Here is a 20,821-nt window from a genome sequence, read left to right as displayed (position 1 = left end):
CTTATTACAAAGTACGAGTACATTAAACTATTTATATTTAACAGCTTTCTGCGCTTCTCAAGTATGCAGACAGACACTAACATTGTATCGAATGTTAGTTCGTTCGGTGATACGACATTCAGAAAATACCTAAAGAATAATAAAATTATGTACTATAAGAATAGCAATTGCTTCAAAACCTAATTATTATGATTTCATATTACCATAATGGATGAAAAGAGAAAATTCCCTAAATGTTCATATTTGAGTAACATGTCGTGAAGACCTATTTCATTTAGCTTCTGTTCAATGTTTGCATTTTCTTGTTATTTTACTACGCAAATTCTTTATTTGGTTTATTTCGTATGACAACAACAAAACCCCGCAAATAATATATAAATATAAATATAATAATAATAATAATAATAATTTAATAAATTTATATTAATTTAACATTTATTTCGTTAAAATTTCAGCCATTTGTAATTAGGTATTACATATTCGAAGTAAGCCTTCTTATAATACTATGTTTTCCTAAAATATTATTTGCTAAATTCATGCGCTGAATCTAGAAGAAGTTTAGGTAGTTTAAAGAATATAAAAGATAGGCTTTCAAAACAAGACGTAATTTGATTTCTGTCAATGAGGCTCTAGTATTCATATAAATATATAACTCTGGAAAACCCAAAGTAACAAACCTGTATGTGAGGCCCTTCTGCCAATAAGAAAGCAATGTCAACTAAACAGGAGCTTTAGCAACATTCTGAAATATTGGCTTGTTTATCAAGTTACTGGAAATAAACTCCTGTAAAGCTGATATGCTGTTGAATATTCTTTCGCCGCCGCCCAAACGGGACAGTGGTTAGCGACTCTGACTGCTATATCGATCGGCCCGGGTTCGGATCCCGGAGAAAGCATGGATGCTTGTAAATATATAGTGTCTGTGCAGCATGGGGGCACTCTAAATATGCGACGAGCCGAAAGTAATCTAGAGAGGTTGATGGTAGGGAAAGTGGGGTTGGAGACCTTCGGATACGTCCGCCCCCCCGGGATACTCTCCATCGAAATTGAGAGGGGGGCGAAACTGACCACAGTCGTACTGTCACCTGCATGGAGTTCAAGAATCTTGCCAACGAAAGGAGCAATCTTGCACTCTTTACCACGATGAATTTTGTGGACTTGTTCTCATTCTGCTGTTAAACAAGTGAGGTAATTCAAACAGGCTTTTTCTCCGTCGTTGAGAAATGAATATTTTAGCTTTTGCGTAATACAGAGTATTTTGCGGATGTCAGACATTAGTTTGATATGTGAAAAGTTTGAATTTATAAATCTGGGTCATTATTACAGCTCTACTGTATGTAGATTGCAAAGTATTTAACTATATTAAGTGAATGAGCAGTGTTATGATGATATATAGAGATTGCAAAAAATATTTTTTTGCATTATGCAATATTTGTTTTATCTTTTTTTCTTAAATATATTCATTATGCATATTTGTTTTATCTTATTTTTTGTTGAATATATTCATTATGCATATTTGTTTTATCTTATTTTTTTGTTAAATATATTCATTATGCATATTAGTTTTATCTTATTTTTTCTTAAATATATTCATTATGCATATTTGTTTTATCTTATTTTGTTTCTTTATTTTTATTTTATCTTATTTTCTTTAGCCGTATATAGGCGTTGGCCACTAATGAGGTCAGAAACAGTGACCTCTTTATTATGGAGGAACTTAATAGGTGGGTCACCGTCGCCTTCTATAAAGGGACGGATATATTACATCCACGGCTCCTCCAGGATTTGAACACGGGTAATTCGTTATAGCTGTCAGAGTCACTAACCATTTTCCCGTCTACTCAGCTTATTTTATCTTTTAGGGTGATGAAAAATTCTATAAATTGCTTTTTTCACGCAAATGAGTATAGAATCTAAGCTATCGTATGAAATAGTTTAACTTGGAACACATTATATTGATTTTAACAACAGGATCTAAATATATCTAATTTTGAATATATTAATTATGAAATATGTTAAAAGTGGAGAAAATACTTTAAGTCTACCAAAAACTACCAATTCAAATTATAATTCCTTTTTGTATTTTGAAATAGTACTTTGAGTACTGATTTTTAATGGCAAGGCAAATAAAAAATAGCAGACAAGACATGTCTGCTACTTTTTATTTATTTATAATAATAAAGTGCTTAAATTTTCCATTAATTCTCTATCTGAATTAGCTTGCCATTGCCATTCATATATATCATAAATAAAAACTGCGAACTGGCAAATTATGCATTCTAATTTTTATTAAAATAATATTAACTATTTCGAGTCAACTACTTCGGTAAAATAATTTTGGTACGGTTTTTAAGCAATTTTAACTTGAACAGATTTCAAAATTTAAATTAAATAACAATCGAAAACTCGAATACTCAATTAATTTTGCATTAAACCCATTACGTATTATTTAATATAAAAAAATTCATTAAATCTATAATTACTAATAATCTAGGAAATTTATAGCACAAAATACACAATTGGTTGCAAATATACTTTTTAATAAATTTCCAATACGATTGTGTATTTAGCATAGTATTTTAAAAATTAGCATACAAAAATTATTCTATTGTTGAAAGAAATTGAAGAAATCCTTCATGGAGTTTTTAAACTTATTTGTATGTGTCTAGACACCTACTCAAGAATGAATCTGAGATTTCTAGAACTGCACATCCTTGTACTGAATTCTAAGTTAATGTTCTTTTCTTTATTATTAGGTAGAAAAAGTGTCTTCATCTGTACTTTCTAGCACAAATCGTTTGTTGTCCAAATCGAACTGGTTGAGTTCGGAGCTAAAGTATAGGCTTCTTCAACAGGTCTCTATCATTTTCTTTTACACACACTTTAATGTTTATACTTCTTTGTATAAATTACGACCGTTTGAAATCAGGCCCATTTTCAACTCTTCTAGGTAGAAATGATGGACTTAAGATTTCCATTCAAAATGGAAGGAAAGATCAGCAGAAAATTACTGTTTGGAACTTCTGAAGTAATAATCTTTCCATACTAGTCTTATACCTTATTCTATGCTAGTCTGAACTACGGCGTCTTTTAATATTTATGTTTAAATATATAAAGTATTAATTTTAAAATGCAAGAAATAACATTATGCATATTTGTATTATCTTATAAATTCTTAAATATATTCATTATGCATATTTGTTTTATCTTATTTTTTTCTTAGATATATTCACTATGCATATTTGTTTTATCTTATTTTTCTCTGAAAAAATAACGTACTAAATCAAACTAGAAAATGTATGCAGCTATTCTCTTAATTGCATAGACTGTTTTATGTATTATGTTTGATTTTTTTACTGCGAAGGTGGTTCGGAAGCAGAATTCAGATGTTTTAAATTAAATAAATGAAAGTAATCTAAATAATAATATAAAATTTATAGCTTGTAAAATAAAGAAAAATTAAAAGAAAGAAACGAAATAATGTTCCTCACTTAATTCAGAGAAGAAAAACTTGTGAGTTACTTAAATCTCTGCTGGAGCTTATAAATCAAAATATACTCAGTTGTATAAGTTGCCGTCTATTTATACACTGTGTGTGAAAGTAGGTACACAATTGCGAAACGTGTAATTTACAATATGAAAACTATACAGTTTTATTATACGAGACTGAATAGTTTGCAAAATAAAATTAATGAAATTTCATAAAAAATTGGAGTTAAGAACCCTCTCTTGCATGTTTTAACTATTTATTAGCACCATAAAGACCTTCTTATACTTTATAGTTTACGTTCAAGCATATTTTTCTGTAAATAGTTTTTATTGTTTTGATTACTTGGCACGAATCATGCGAAATGAAGCATGCCTGAAATCATGTCTTTTTTTATTCCAATATTTTGTTTCTAATAATACCTCAAAAAAAGAAATAGGTAGTGTTATAATAATAATTCGTTGTTTCCATCTTACTCTGAATACTTAAAGATACTACAAACGTTTCCAAATAAGTTAAGAGAATCGAAGAGTTTCAAGGGAGATTATCTCCAAAGGGATGGACACTATTCGGGTCCGAGCCTTGGGCAATCTCAAGCCGTAGCTAGAGATGGTCCTTTGACCATCTCGAAGCACCTCGGAAAATACTGAAATATCCAACTGAGGTATAATACTTGTCTTCAACGCTGTTCACCCGCAAGTATGATTATATAGTTACTAAGTTCGTACATGTTGCATACTCAAGGCAAAACTTTCAGAGAAAGAATCTCAGCCAGGGCAATAAACTACTCCGGGAAGGGCGAATCTGTAGTTGTAAGATTTATAGAACTGGATAGATGTTCAGTTGACTTTCGTCGACCTGATCGGCAATGACTGTGAAAATTTGGGGCATTGCGCAGTCCAGTAAATCTAGTACAAAGCTATCACTCAGTATATTAAGCTATAATATCAGTACTATCTTTATATCAATATTATTTTCTATATTAATACTATCTTCACTGAAGCATTTTCAAACCAGCTTGTTTTATAATGCAATCTGTAATGACTTCCTGGCTTAGAGTTTTGATATCAAGAAATGTAACATACAGCGCTGTAGATTTCCATTTGGGACGTTTTTGTTTATACCGAACGGGTTAATTAGGCCAATATAAAACCAACAGATAAATCAGGCACTTTCTTCCCTTCCCATGGAAGGACTTCGGATCTTAGAAGGCAGAATATGGAATTTGAAGGTACGTGCGGAGAATACTGCGTCCTTCATTCTCGTTTCCAACAGAGAGATTTCTTTGCTATAAAATAGATGCAAATATTTTCATACATAAAATAAAGCCACATGCAGCACACATTAATAACTTTCTCTTGCCTATTTTAACTATTTACTTGCACCATAAAGACCTTCTTATACTTTATAGTTTACATTCAAGCATATTTTTCTGTAAATATTTTTGATTGTTTCGATTACTTGGTACGAATCATGCGAATCGAAGCATGTCTGAAATCATGTCTTTTTTTATTCCGATATTTTGTTCCTAATAATACCTCAAAGAAAACGGTAGTGTTATAGTAATAATGCATTGTTTCCATTTTGTGCCATTTTGTTTCCTTCTTGAGCCAAAGATCAGTGCTAGTCACTTTGAATGAATGCCTGAGAAACTAACATTTACGCGTGTACTAGCAATAACAGGGCCCATTCTCTAGACCAGAGTTTCTTAAACTGGGGATCGCCAAAACTTTTAGCAGTTTTGATATTTCTTGAACCTATTATAATAATTTTGCAATTACCAAATATTTTTACACAATGTATCTGAAAATAGCTAAAGATAAGACGGTACAGACAAATAAAAAGCGAAAACGTTTCGACGCATTCTTTCTATAATATAAACGCTCATTTTACTTACATACTTAATATTTTCATATTGTTCTATGGCTTAAATTTATAAATTAAAGTTAATGACCTAAAACTGCAATAGTATATTACAGTACAAGTGAAAAAAATTGACGGTTTCACTCACACGTGTGTCTGATTTACACAATGCTTATGAGGTCCAGGGGTTGCGAAAAAAATCTCAATGATAAAAAGGGTTCGCGAATGAAAAACGTTTAGAAAGCCCCGTTCTAGGTGACTAACCTTTAAATGCATGTAGTTGCCGATTGGCAACATACTCGTATTTAGTCATGTAAATCAAATCTAAACACAAATTTTAGCTTACTGCATGGGGTAACGAATTGGATACATACTGATTACGTCTATATTTTTGAAAGTTTTAGTGTAATGGCACCACTGACTGTGTAACGGTCATTATTGTGAGTTGATGTGTCGGGCATAGACATCATTTGCATTTACGAATTTTTGATTTTGTGTTTGTTGTTATTTTGGTGTATTAAAAGTTTTAAAATTATTTGAACAAGTTTATAAAGTGTGTATAATTACATAAAATTGTTATCCCACATTTGCCAAGCATATTGTTTTTGCATAATATATTTGGCAACAATATTTTTTTCAAAACATTGCAATAAAAACTAAGTATTTTTTTTTTGGTATTTTTCCTATTTTAATCGATAACAGTTCTAATGTATTTTTGACTTAAATTTAAAAAAATAAAATAAAAATAAAAATGGATGCATTGAAGGGTTAATTGTCTGGCGCGTTACAGATCATCAGCCCTTTCTTATCGTTTCTTTTCTATAAACGGTTATCTCAGATGTTGGAAGCACGTCTAGTATCTCATGTCATTTCTGTTGACTTTCCCGATGCTTAGTTTACCAATATTACTTCAAAATTTCTTTACAGTGATTGCTGATTAAATTATCAGCTATGGTATCACAAGAATCAACTTGCAACTAACAGGAAAAAAAGAAAAACAGTAAGGAATATTGGTCACCACTTTCATCATAGAAGAAGTAGCATGTAGCAATTTATGAGTAGAAATTGCCCGTCCACATTTCTCTAGAGAAACACCTAAAATTTAACATACTCACCTTTCATATTGTAAGGTAGAGATTTACTAAAGAATACTTTTAAAATTTCTTCGAGGGTAAGAATTCCTGTTGTCGAAAAGGCTTACGGAACCTGAAACTCAAATGATTATATAAACCGTGTTAAAGAATGTGAAGCATTATTATGATCCACTAAGATCAAAAGCAAAAGTTTACGACGGCGCAGTCGTAAAGAAAACATTCATCAGCTCATACGTTGCTGTGAATGAATGATTATTAAGTCATATATTGAGTACAGAAAATAGAGTATAAAGATAAATTCAAACAAACGCTCTGCAATGGCATTCCATCCCTCCGAAATCGAGTACAAACAAGTACATGAATCCAAAATTGCAATGACCCAGAAAAATGATTGAAACAGAAAGATTTGAGAGATAAATATAATGTATCTACGCAAAAAAGTTAAACTCAGCTTAAAGGAACGCCTTTTCACACACCAGCCTTGTCTGCGAATTAAAAGCAAACAGCGTCTATCTGTGATTAGACTGGAATGTATAAATTTAACCTCAGCTGCCGAGCGGTAAAGTTGACTAAACGCACCGAGGACCGAGTTCGGACCGAGGTTCGAATCCCGCAAACGGGTTAGCTGCATAGACATTTTCGTGGTTCTCTCCATGCGTAACGTGTATACGAGCCAGTTTCCCTTAGAAAGTCCTCCATGAAGGCATCTGTCCCCCTTAAGGTAGATAACCTTCAAATGCTTTTCTGTAACGTAATACACCGCCTCAATTTGAGCCACGGCTGCAAATCATCTCAGGAAGAAGATTCAGTTGTGTTAGTAGGATGTCTTGAAGACAGTAATTAGCTATTAGTGATTCGTGTGGCAGTTATTCTGTATTTCGTTCTTGTACTGTTGCAAGCAGCTCTAAATTCAGGCAAAAGTAGTCCCATCATGATAGTAGCACTTAATGTCTTCTTTTGTGTATAAAATTCAAGATTTCGAGATATAAAGTTTAAAGCAGTAATGATCCTACATTTAAAATACGGGTACAAACGTGTACATACAGTACAAGATTTGGTAGCAGTTTCTCAGGGTCAGCACTTTGGCGGATAACCACTCACGTGACTGATCCCCGCGAATCAGAATCTGCTCTCCCGAAGTTTCTCTCTCTCCCTAATTGGCTCCCTTTTGTGCTACTCTTTTTAACTACACAACCACGCACTTTTTCCCCTCTTAGTTAAATGTAATTTCACTTCATACTCACCCGGGTCATCTCCTCACTCTTATCTTGCAGTTCCTAATTAAGGTTCTTCTATGATGTATGGTATTGTATATGTGTTTGCCCTAGCCGGGTTATTTGAGGTGCCAGTAACAGCTAGATAAAGTTCCAACTGAAACTGGAAAAAAGTATAGTATCATAGCAGTTTCCCATTTCTAAATTACAGGCATCAAATTCTATTATTGCAAAAATACTCCCTCAACCACTCAGCGGGTAAGGTCCACCAGCGGCCGAGCGGTAAAAGCCGCTGAACATTGGTAGTTCGGTGCGAGGTTCGAGTCCCGGCGAACGGGCTGGCTGCAGGGGTGTTTTCGTGGTTTTCCCCATGTGTAACGTGGATACGAGCCAGTTTCTCTTAAAACGACCTCCACGGGGCATCCCACCCTTTCCGTGTAGTGCCTAAGGGCGGAGCACGTAATAAATTTAAAAAAAAGCGGGTATAGAATAGCACATTTTATCGTACCATCTCGTTATCCCTTCGCATCACAGTGTGTCCGCTCTGGACACACCTAAAATTTTCTTTCTGTACGCACAGACAAATTGAATGAAAAAGGATTTATAAGTTACTATAGGTTACCCTGAACATTCTTTATTATAGTAGATGGCAGCTCAACACAAACCAGTCCATATATTTTAGCCATGTTTAGTTTTTTAAGACCCTCATTTTTTAAAGAAATCTTCCAGATTCTTTTAGGGTATAAAAGAAATTGTTTGAAAAGAAATTTCTATGTTATTTTTTAGGCTGTATACTAATCTCCTTATTCTATATTAGTTTTAAATTTTCACCTTGAAATCTTGCATAAAATCAAACGGCGAACCCTAGGTGCGCCCAGACCGGCTCACCGATAATCTAGGACAACTGAGAGTCTCCGCATCTTATCGGTCAGTTCATTGATAACAATGCTCGTTTCAGCACTCTTTTCGAAGCTCGATTCAATCAGTGTGCCACTTTGGGCACACCCACAGAATTAAAACGATAAGTGCTATCTTCACAAAATTTTACTTGTGTACTCCTCTAGGCCTAATCAGACTGCCTACCTTTTTTTCATTTTTTTTTATCAAAACTCCAACTTTAAAAGGTAGCGTGCCGGAAAAGGTTAACGTCCATTCAAAGGTAATCTAGGAGCACTCGAAACATATATCATAGCAACCAATCAAGTATTATTAAGTAGTATTTACCGGCATGTAAGATGACTTGTACAAAATTTAAACATCTTAGAAGCGGACACATTCAAAGAACTATTCTCAGAAGTAACAAGCAGGCATTTGATGCAAATAAAAGATTTAGATCTGAACTTTTGTGCACCATGTAAGGTGTTGACACAGGCTAACCATGCCTTTTCTTTCAAGCATTATTATTTGAACTGTGAGAATACAGCTACCGCTTTTGCGCATATTGTCTCCTCAAAACTTTGCTGTCATATGTCAGCACAGTCAAAGCAATGCATGCTTTTTTATATTCAGTTTCAAAAAATAATTTAATTAACTATACTATGAAACTAAGCTTATATGTCAAGTTTGAAAAACAGCCGCTTAATAAACAAAATGAAAATTTAAAATCCAAGAAGTGTTAGTGAAATTGCAACGGTCATAACTTTGTTTGGAAAATACTATGAAAAGCCAATAACTTAATAAGAAATACTGAAAATTATATATCGTGCAAAACATTAATGAGTCGTAGCAATTTTCCGGGAAAGCATGAAGACGAACATTTTCGACGTGTAAATCGTTCTGGAGTGAGAGTATGCATTTCTTTTAATCTGAGCGTTGTGAACACGAACAATGGTGCATCTGGTTCACTGCACATCAGCATGCCATGCAAAAATTATCTTCATAGTATAAGGTATTTCCCCCTCCTTCTTAGTATGCCTTTGTGGTGTAGTGGTCAGCACGCTCGGCACGTATTCGAGAGGTCTATCGTTCGAGTCCCGGCAACGAAATTTCTCATTTTTCATCTCTCACACTTTCAAAAAAATACCTAATGACTCAAGAAGTTCAACAGATACAAAAGACAGAAAATATAATTAGTCCAAAGAGACCATGTTCCTGAGAGAGTACAGTTTTCGTTTTACGATTTTGCGTCGAATCACACTGAATGTCCTTTTCACTTTTCAAACTGCTGCCACCAAATATTACAGTCTCCTGTATTATATTTGGGAAATTAAATAATGAAGAATCTGCATAAATATATGTCTATTTCTCGCATTGAGATAAAACAACGGTACCTAGAGCCATCCAACTTTGAATGACATAATCCTACTGCGAATATGGGCGTCCGAAAGCCCAAATTTGAAATTTGGAATTTGTTTTATGATCGATTTCCTATTTTATAAAGCTTTAACGAATTTTTTATTTACAAAATTAAGAATTTCAAAGCGAGCAATGGCAACGCTGTATAGACAAAAAACATTTTTATCTCCAGCGCGTGAGACTGTATCGAAAATTCTAAAGATAAGCTCAATTTAAAATTATTTTGCGATATTGCTCTTGAACTGAATTTTATGTTTTAAGTGACAAGAACATGATATTTAATAAATAACAGGTAACACACAAAATGTTAAAAACACCCCTTTGGACGTAATTTATCTTCCCCCCTTTTTTTATTTGTTTTACAATCGTGTTTCTAATTTGGTTCTTTTTCTTTGTGAAATACGATAAATTATTCTATTTATTTGCCGTCACAGGAGATCATCGAGAATTAGACTACTTATCCTTTGTTCTAATTTAGCCTGCCACAGCTTTCATTGTGCAAACTTTGCACATGAAACTAACGAATCAGTCATATTTTACATGATTCTAGAGGTTGCTTTAATGTGCAGTCTCTCGAATCGTGTAAAATACAGTGTATCGAGATGAGCTTTGTCATACACATTACTTTAGGATAACAATACTTGACTCTTGCTATAATATTATTTGATTCTTGAATTTTATCAGGTCTTTTGTGCTCCATCCCTGAAATTCTTTCACACAGCTCTGTCGCATTAACATATTTCATTATTTGCGTTTAAATATGACTAACTAATAAAACTGACGACATATAAAGCTATAATATTTGCTTCAAAATTATAATGATTTATAGCAACTATTTTTATCTTTAAAAATTTTAACTTTGCATCATTTCCCAGTGATCTCAAGCGTGAGACGTCTAATCTGATGACATGAAGCCCATTGATTATCTCTACAGAAAAAGGTGAAGAGTAGAAATAGTCTGAATTATTCTGTTTATACTCTTCCTTTTGATAGAGAAGCAAAATTTTTAATGAAGGGTGTGATAATTTTAAATGCGTTAGTGACTGTTGCAAAGAAGAGTACATTGCTAAAAAAGAATGGAACAGTTCCTATATCTCCCGTTCTACTGGGCTGATTGACAAAATTCAAATTATGTATTTCATATCTCGAAAGCGCGACTTAGGATATGTATTATATACATATATATAGCATTGCTCTTATATAGATATTTTGACACAAAATAGGACTTTTTCTGAAATGACATGGCAATGCTTTTCCATATTTCACTTCTACGACTCAAATTATGCTCAAATATTAAATTTTGTAAAATTTCGTGCGAAATTTATGGAGAAATTCGAAAATTTATGTTGGCATGTTTTTTCAGTTTGCGCCACTTAATGAATTTCTTAATTTGTAGCAACCGTTTTTCATTGTAAAAGAGCGGAAAACGTCACATCGTTCCTACTTTCAAATAATTTTAGCCTAAACCACATTTAATGATTTATCGCTTTCAACAAATATGCCGAATTTCAGAACGCACCAAGATACAAATTCCCATATATCTTCAGAAATTTCGAATACAAATATTTTGCAGGTTGGCTTAGAAATACATCTAATTTAAGAGGATGGTAAACATTTTATGGATTATGATTCAAAATTTTTTTCGAAAAATTTATAAAAATTATTTAAAAATACAAATTTTAAAAATAAATAAAAAAATGGGCGAATTTTATTTGGAATGAACCTAAATTTCGAAATATGAAAGGAAGAATCCAATAAGTTTAATAAAAAAAGAGGGATTAATAAATATATACTATATTCAATTAACAGGGAGGAGCTAAAACCTTGAGAGCTAATATTTTAAAAACTACTCGTGAAATTTTTACAAAACTTGGCAGTTTGCCATAATTTAAGTCGTAGAATCGAAATATGGAAAACAACCGGCATCTCATTTCAGAAAAAGTCCGATTTTGTGTCAAAATACCTATATTTGAACAATGCTATATATAAATCTAATACATATCCTAAGTCGCGCTATCGAGAGAAGAAAAATGGAAGTTGAATTTCGTCAATCGGCCCGGTAGAACGAGAGATATAGAGCTGTCCCCTCCTCTTTTCTTTTCTTCCCCACCGCAGTGAATAATCAGATTGTCCATATTGAACGAAATGTGTACTTCAGGGGAAATTCATATTTCCTGCATTTTTAGTCTCTGTTTTAATTCATAAAACATCCTACAAATCTGAAAACGCAATTTTAATTATCTTAATTTGTAAAGCTGTTTATTTATTTTGTGTAAACAAGTTGCTATTGTTCTTAATGCAGGTAAATACTGAATATTACTCTGGAATCGTCATTAATCTTTACAGACAAAGGGTCATTGAAAATTTAAAAAAGATATCTCCGACAAGAAAAGTAGTTGAAATAGTTGAACCTTGGTAAGAATACCTTATTTATTCTTTTAAAACATAAACTTCTAAATTCTTTATTATTATTGTTGTTTAGTTTAAGCAGTAATATTTTGATTACAATGCTAAAATTATGAGAGAAATTTGAAAGGTGAACCTTTATTACTTAATTGTCGTATTACTATAATTTAGAGTGTTAGTCCTCGCTCTAAGATCGAATACTGTGATTTAATTAGGAAAGGCCAATAGAACATTCGTAGCGTATTGAGAATATTCATTATTTTAACATGTTTCTTGTTAAATCTTTAGATTTTTAATAAGCTTTAAACAGTTGAAGAAATTTTTCCCAAAATTTTAAAACCTTACTTTCATTCGTTATATAAAAATATATATATAACTGTATTACGTAACTGTATAGGACTGTATTTTTATAAGGTGAGCTTTTTTATGTGGATAAGATTCTATATATAGCTCAAAGATTTTTAATGTTAATATCTGTGGTATTTTAAGAGATCATTTTACTTATAAGTAAACGGTTTCTCTGCTTTGAGTAATATCTATAAATACGAGACGAAAACTCAGTAAATAAAAATCTTTCCACAAATTTACTCTTAGTCGCATAATATCAAACGCTATAACGGAAATCTGGACTACAAAGTTAAAGGTATGAAAACTTTTATTTCTGAACTAAAATACGAAAGAAAAACTATTTGCAATAAAAGTCATCAAAGAAACAGCTTTGACGTTCTATCTTCTCAAGTAGCTCATCAGGAACTAGTTTCTACAAGGCAAGCAGGTATCAGCGGAAGCAAAAATTATCCGGCTCGCGGAAAATTATCTGGTTCGGAAGCAAAAATTATCCTGTTATACTCGCGCACTATGGTATATCCACGTCTAATCTTGTGACATTAAGGTTTGGGTAGAAAACACATTTCTGAACGTTCGTCATGTGGTTTTTTTTCTGAAACTATATAGAAGCTCCTAAGTCTAACTTCCCTCATGCATGCAGAACATGAAAAATTATTATCTTCACAGCATCTCCCCAGTGAGAAAAGTTTTCAGGGAAGCAGGGAAATTTCTCGGAACAATTCGTCTCAATCAAACGGAAACTTGTCACGATCAATCACATATAACCATGCAGTGCGTTAAGTCCCAATCACAAATGTTTAAGCGCCAGCTTAACCGCAGATACCTGCTTGCCTTGTGGAAACTAGTTCCTGATGAGCTACTTGAGAAAATAGAATGCCAAATGTTACGTCCAGTCCCGCTACGAGGGACTGGACGTAACGCAAGGAAGAATTCTTACAGCCTGCATATTTTCACGAGACTTACGTAGCTAGGTTAACTATTTCTACTTACTAAATAGACTTGAAAGCCAAAGAGAAATCGATTATCGCTCAGATTGGGATCACGTGATCCTACAGAAGCAGAATGTTCGTCTGATTGGTTAATCTCTACCCGGGACAGAGCTGCAGCCGAAACATTTTCATCGAGGTTTCAAAAAATCCCACGTAGCCGGTACATTGTTTCCGTAGCTAGACGGGACTTCGCTTCAGGCGGGGTTCTTTTTTCTAGGAATCCTCTCGTTTAAACCAATGCTACCAGAGTCTCGTTTCTCAGAAAAGTCCCGTCTAGTAGGGACCTTCGCTAGATGTGATAACCCCTTTAGAGTCTTCTTCCTTAAAGAGATTATCCCGCATGGCTACAGTAAACAGGATTATACGAAGAGGTACAATAGTAGATTGCGGATTCCCAGGCACTTGTCATGTCAGCGGTCACCCACCCACGTCCAGACCCCGGCAACTGCTTCTCGAAGATGTAGGTTTCAGACATGAAAGTAACATAGTTCTAATGATATAAAGTCTATAAACTTTATCACACGTAATTCAAAGTCTATAGTCCTGTTAATAATAACAGTATATAAGCACACCATGATTAGAATAAGGGAACCTGAATGCAGTATTTGTGATGTGGTGTAGTGGCCGAAACCGCTACGCAAACCCTGGGTTATGACACAGGGTTGGAATGAACTTCAAACTCAAGTTTTAACAATAACATGAATTTTAATAAAAATTAAAATGCTCTAACGTATTATGCACGAGGAATGATCGTTCTTGGAAGGCCAATATGCCCATAGCTCTAAACAGGAAATTTATTTCCTCCTCTCCATGATCCTTTCGCTCATACAAAACAAAGTGTGAATCTCTTGACCCTGCTGAAAAGACTTCTTTTATCTCTTTGTCCACTGGAGCGACCTTCGAGGCTGCAACCGGAATCATGAACAAAGGCACAGGATTTCACCACTGATCTGAAAATTATTGCACTTTGAAATCCCTCATCCTAGACAAAGAACCTTTATGCCACCTTATCACAGTGAATATAGGTAACACATTAGTAAACTGCGGATTAGCTGGCGCCTGTCGCATGAGTTTCCCCAACCCACGGTACAGACCCCAAAGATTGCTGCTTGAAAATGTATGTTTCCGAGGGCTTGAAAATGTATGTTTTTCTAATGATTCACAATCATGTGTTTGTTTTAACACATAATTTTAAATCTATAACCTTCTTGCGTATGAGCAAATAAGCACACTGACAGTTCATATATCTAAATATCGTTGTTGATAACAAGCATACAACTATGTTTGATAACAAGTTGATACAACTCTGGTCATGCATTTTCATTGACCTGCTTTTCCAGGTATCACGAGAATTCAAAGATTATATCCCGCTTTGCAAGGTGAAAATTAACTAATAATAAAATATTAACTCTGTTTACATTTAATAATATCATTGCTTGATTTGCTGTGTCGTAATTCACTCGGCCACGTCTAATTGTTTACACTTTGAAAAGATTACCAATTTAGATTGCCCATGCACAAGGAAATGTCCGCGTTTGATCTGCTGACATTAAAGCTTGGCTGGAAAGAATATTGCTGAACGTTCGCCATGTGACGTTTCTGAAGCTAAGTTAAGCCTAACTTTCCACATGCATGTAGAACATGAAAATTCGGCTGTTTTTACAGCAGAACTAAATTCTTATTTTATATATTTTAAAATTTTTTTCTTGAAACACTGTCCATATGCTTTCTTTCATTCTTCGATCTTTTTATTTACGCGATTTTATGTTTTCAAACATAAGCTTTTTTTAACACAAAGAAGAACTTCTTCAAACTGATATTACTTTTAATTTCAATGAAATCGTTAAAGAACATTCAATAGACATTCTTTGTCAGCTGATAACAAATCTCTTAATAGTATATTATAAATGATCTTTGTTATATACAACGTTGTTAATTATTTAAAAGGTAATATAATTATCTGCTTTTTAGCAACATTTTTCGATAAGTATTATTTTATGTGTCATAAACAAAATAGATTTTTAAGAACCCGTAAAGAAATTCTCATCTATATCCAGTAATATCTGGAAGTATCTTACCTTATGGCTGCGATGATATAAATTCTCCGACTTTGCATATATCTTTATTTAAAAAATAGACTATATTTGAAAATTATATTATGCTTTTTTATCCCATTTGATATTTATAAAATGAAAAATCAGCTTGAGTTGAATTTTAATTTTATTCAACGGTAACATTTTAGTTCTATCGTCTTTATAGATATTACTTTAATTACGTTAAGAATATGATGTACAAAATCGAAATTGAAATCGAGTGAATGGTTAGGCGGCATTTAGTAGCCTCTGCTACTTTAACCGTCTATGTTGGAGATATGCCCTAAGGCGTTGGGAAGAATTAAAAATTAAGGTGATTTACACCGCACCGACAAAGATGAAGCAGGGACATGTGTTAATGCACGTGAGTTGGTCAAGTAGACTTTGGAGAAGGAGGGTTCAAGCATCTGGCCGCCTTACAAGCTGTGATGTATCTTCACTAGTTGAAGAAAGATGATACGTCGACGCCAGTCACGTGGGTGGTCACCCACCCAAGTACTAACCCCGAGCTCTGCTGCTGTAAACAGGGGAACCTGTGTGTTGAAAAAGTGAAAGAAATCGTAAACATAATGAAATTCCCTCAAATGCTTCTAAGCTGGTGATTACTCTTCACTTTCAGCAAATCTCATCAGTGTCATGGCTGCTTTCAACCCGGCAGTAAACTTCTCAGCCGTGGTTTTTGCAGCGCGGATCTTCTCAACGTGCTCAACCATACTGTTCAGAATTTTTTTATTTTAGGATCTTGGATCCAGTTTATGATATCCTTGTACTCTGTGGGTGGGTTTTCCAATTTTTTCTTTACTCTATCACTGTAGAGAGGTTTCATCTGAGTTTTACTGCTGTCTTCCTCTGTTTCGATGAATTTCGGAAAATCTGCCGGCGTAGGGATCTTAGTTGCTGGCTTCGCCTGCTGCTTCTTTGCTTCATATCGCTTCTTGTACACGGGGCAACCCCTGTATGAACTTACATGCGGTAGTGAGCAGAAGATGCACTTAGGTTTTTCTTCTGGCTTTAGAGGGCATTCTTTACTTCTATGGTGCTGTCCACACTTGCAGCATCGCTCAGGATTTGAGCAAAGATGTTGCGAATGTCCATATTCTTGACATCTATAGCATTGAATTACGCGATTTTTCGGGGCAAACTTCTCGATCTTGACATTAACACTTAACATATTGTTGAGTCCATGAATTGCACGTCCTTCCTTCGTTTTCTTCAGCTCCAACAGGAAAATCGGAAGTTTCTCGATAGCGTCTCCTCTTCGTCTGGAAAACTGCTTGACTTTACTTATCGGGAATTTCCTTCTCTCCAGATCTGCCTGGATTATTTCTTCCTTCATCGTCGATGGGAGGCCCTTAAGAACAACCTTAATAGGTTTTTCGCTGAGTAACTGGAAAGTATGAAATGGTATATTTCTTCTCTGCAAAACCAGAGTTGCTTTTCTGTAATCGTCTACTGACTTTAAATTAACATATAGTAGTTTCATTTTCATATCGGCTTCGAATTCTTCACTGCAGGTATTGATAAGGATTCCATGAATTTTAGGCCAATCCACTTCGCTTTGCTGGAAAAAATATTAAGGGTGGAGTTTCCTCTTTTTCGGCTCCTCCTTCTTCTTCCATACCTTCTACTTCACTTAGCTGCTCAAATCGATTTTCCATCGTAACTTCCATTGGAGCTTCGTTTTCTGATACTTTCGCGGTTTTCTTAGGAGAAATCCATTCTTGTTCCCTTGCTGTCTGTTTCTCTTTCCGTTATCTGCCCTGGATAAAATTTTTTCGTGAATGTCTCTACATCCATCTCACCCTTAGTTCTTTTATGAAAGTAATTGTAAATTACGTCAAATCCAAATTTCGCAATCTGGTCCCGGATTCCTTCTTCAGAACATGACTTAAATTTTGGGATGTCCTCATCATTTCCCACTGATAAATCTTCTGGTGTCTGTTCATCAGTAGCTTCTCCATTCGGTGTTTGAATGTCTCTTTTTTCCTTACCAGGTTTAACATCTTTCTTCTTACTTGGTTGTTCTCTTTCCGTATCTGACATAGTTTTCGCTTTTTTTGCTTTACTTTTCTTTTCTTTGGCCATAAGTATGAAATCCTCTTTCTTCAGTGGATAGGTCTTGTTGGATTTGGACGAACGCTCGCTTCGGTAGTCCTCTTCATCAGAACTATTGAGTGGTGTCCTATAAAAGGACATTTTCTAGCCAAAGGTAATTAATCAGTCAAATAAACTTTTTCAAAAATCAAATTCTGATTATTCTTGATCAAATTCTTCAGAAAAAATCGTAACAACGAACTGAAAAGAACAAGCTCAAAACGTAAATATCTCATCGAATTCCACTATTCATACGACTTTCATATTATCTCATATTATAACTCAGAATGCGTGATGTACGATCCAGCTTAATTCAAAAAATACAACATCTACTGTTGCCAGGTAGTGTAATATATGTATATAATATGCGATATTGTATTAAGAGAAATATTTGTCTATTTCTTTGTATTATACTTTTTTATAAATATTTAAAGGTTTTGTAGTAAATTCTTCTTTAAGATAAGCTGAAGTATTTCCCAGTGAAAAGTTTAGCTCCCTTCCTATTAAATGTTAAAGTACCACTTAGACGAACACCAAAAGAAACTGGTTTTTTCTTATATTCTTTTGGCCTTTGCTTTCATATCCAATAGTTAAAATTGAATGATATAGGAGAGTTTTAACACATTTTTTTAAACGATTTCGATAAAGAATTAGAAAAAAAGCAAATACTTTACAATAAAAATTTTTGGCAACAGCTTATTATTTGAAGTATCGTCTATTACTTTTAAATTTATTCTTCTTTCAAAACGTCGTCACATGTAAACAAGCTGTGAATTAAAAGATATATTTTTGCGCTTTCCAAAGAGAATTTTTCCTGTTCCATAATTCATAAAAATTGCAAAATGCAACGTATTAAAATTCCCAAGTGCAAAATAAGCAACATTAATCGAAAAATACTTACATGGAAAGGAAGAAACCGTCAACCATTACTTCTACATAGAAAAGAAAACTCCAAACGAATATTCCAAAAGCTATGTTCTAATGTTTCTAAAGATTACTAATGTTTCGGCTGACGCAAAAATCAATCGAAAAGTCTTTAAACATATCTGTTGCAACAATAAATAAAATAATAAACTAACATTTGCGATTTAAAATAGCTAACAAACATAATATTCACTAGCTTTTGTTGAGACATGCGGCCAACGCAGATCAGTTTATAGAACAAAGTATGAAAATTATTTAGAGAGAGATAAATGGAAACACATTGTCACCCTTGAATAGGTTTAACTAAATTGCTGCAACCAAAAAAAGTATGTTATCAAAAACGAAGAGAAAAATATGTACAGAGCAGGTTCCGTCAACGCAAAAAAACTTTCAATAAGGAATTTATGATTGTGGCAGGAGTCCTTTGCAATAGGAAATTAAAAATATGAAAAATGGGAAAAAAGTGTTAAAATCAACTCGACGTACTGTCAAGTAATATTTTACATACGATATTTTGAGAAGAAATTATTTTTTTTATCCCAATGACTTTCATGTAATGAACGTTCTTCAAGAAATCATACTCCGAAAAGTACCACTGTATTCCTTGAAAAAATGAAGACTGATACAGGTATAATATATATGTACCTTTTCAATATATTCCTGAAAAGCCATTTCACCCATGGGTTGTTGCATCCTTGGTCGTTTGAAAAAAGCTCCTTCTAAGCGTAAATCCACCATGACGATAGAGTCTGAAGTAAAGAGGTATGGAAATGAGTAACCCTGGAAATTTTTCAAAAAGCCCTTCATAGAAATCACAACACAGACTTGTTCAAGGAAAATGGCTATGAGATCGAACACATAAAAAATACTGTACGTTTTAAATATCAATTAAACGACCCGAAATCGTTCTAAAAATGTGTAAAAACCCTCTATAATTCAAACTGCTCAGGTACTTTTGGATTTTTTTAATAATTGGAATAATTATTAAATGCTTATACTTTGTAATACTAATTCTGGGTGGCTGAGTATTTCAAGGCAACAAGAACTCTTATAATATGTGTTTCAATCAGCTTAGATAATAATATAAATAAAATTTAATTTATTTTAAACCTGTTTTTAATTTGAAATTATTTTATATTTAAGGGAATTTCAGCTAACTTCAGGTAGATCAGTTCCTGGAAGAGGATTGGTAGTTTCTGCCTTCTTTGACAAAATTCTTGAGCCTTACATCAGAATTTATGGACCGGAGTATGCATTTCTTACTTTTGTATGCTTTCTATGAAGTATATCTTTCCTTTTACTATCTAATTAGCACATTTTCTAAATACATTTTTAACTATATTAATGCATTTTCTTTCTTCAAGAGAGCTTAGTTATGGAGGTTTTGGTACATCTATTGCAAGAGAAGTTTCAAGAATACTTCTCAGGGAAGGTAAAAGCAGATTTTAATTTTATTTAACAACATTGTAATTAATATTCCGGCAATGAACGAAGAAATTGGGAATCTTAATCTATTTTCATTGTACATACTTCCCCATTTTCAGCATAAGTACAATACGAAAAAAAAAAAAAATCTGAAAGGTTTTAGATTTTAAATTACGTCCAAAGGAGCGTTTTTTTTAACGTTTAGTGTGTTACCTTTATTTATTAAATATCATGTGTTTTTCACTTAAACCATAAAATTCAATTCAATAGCAATGTCGCAAAATAATTTTAAAATGAGCATATCCTTAGAATTCCCGATATACAGTTCCGCGCGCCGGAGATAAAGAGATTCCCCCCCCCCGTAGAGTGTTGCCATTGCTCGCATTGAAATCGTTCAGTTTGTTACACAAAAATACGTTTAAAGTCTTACAAAATATGAAATCGATCATAAAACAAATTCCAAATTTTAAATTTGGTCTTTCACATGCCCATATTCGTAGAAATATTACGTGATTCATAATTCGATCGCCCTATGTACCGTTGTTTTATCACAATGCGAGAAATAGACATACATTTATGCAGATTTCAT

General features: G+C 33.5%; 1 protein-coding gene across 1 annotated transcript in view; it reads left to right on the top strand.

The window, feature by feature from the left end:
- LOC118204566 (neprilysin-2-like) overlaps window positions 1-20,821 on the top strand; it is a 124,233-nt gene that overhangs the window by 78,459 nt on the left and 24,953 nt on the right. The window contains exons 11-15 of the mRNA XM_035376876.2: window positions 2,757-2,855; window positions 2,951-3,028; window positions 12,256-12,368; window positions 19,951-20,055; window positions 20,172-20,239. Coding sequence (XP_035232767.1) covers window positions 2,757-2,855; window positions 2,951-3,028; window positions 12,256-12,368; window positions 19,951-20,055; window positions 20,172-20,239 — 463 coding nt within the window. The remainder of the gene's footprint in view (window positions 1-2,756; window positions 2,856-2,950; window positions 3,029-12,255; window positions 12,369-19,950; window positions 20,056-20,171; window positions 20,240-20,821) is intronic.

The sequence above is a fragment of the Stegodyphus dumicola genome, chromosome 4 (genome assembly GCF_044657685.1).
Source record: "Stegodyphus dumicola isolate Sdum_Otavi_A_Nest chromosome 4, ASM4465768v1".
Taxonomy (NCBI): Eukaryota; Metazoa; Arthropoda; class Arachnida; order Araneae; family Eresidae; genus Stegodyphus; species Stegodyphus dumicola.
This window is presented reverse-complemented; position numbering and strand designations above follow the sequence as displayed.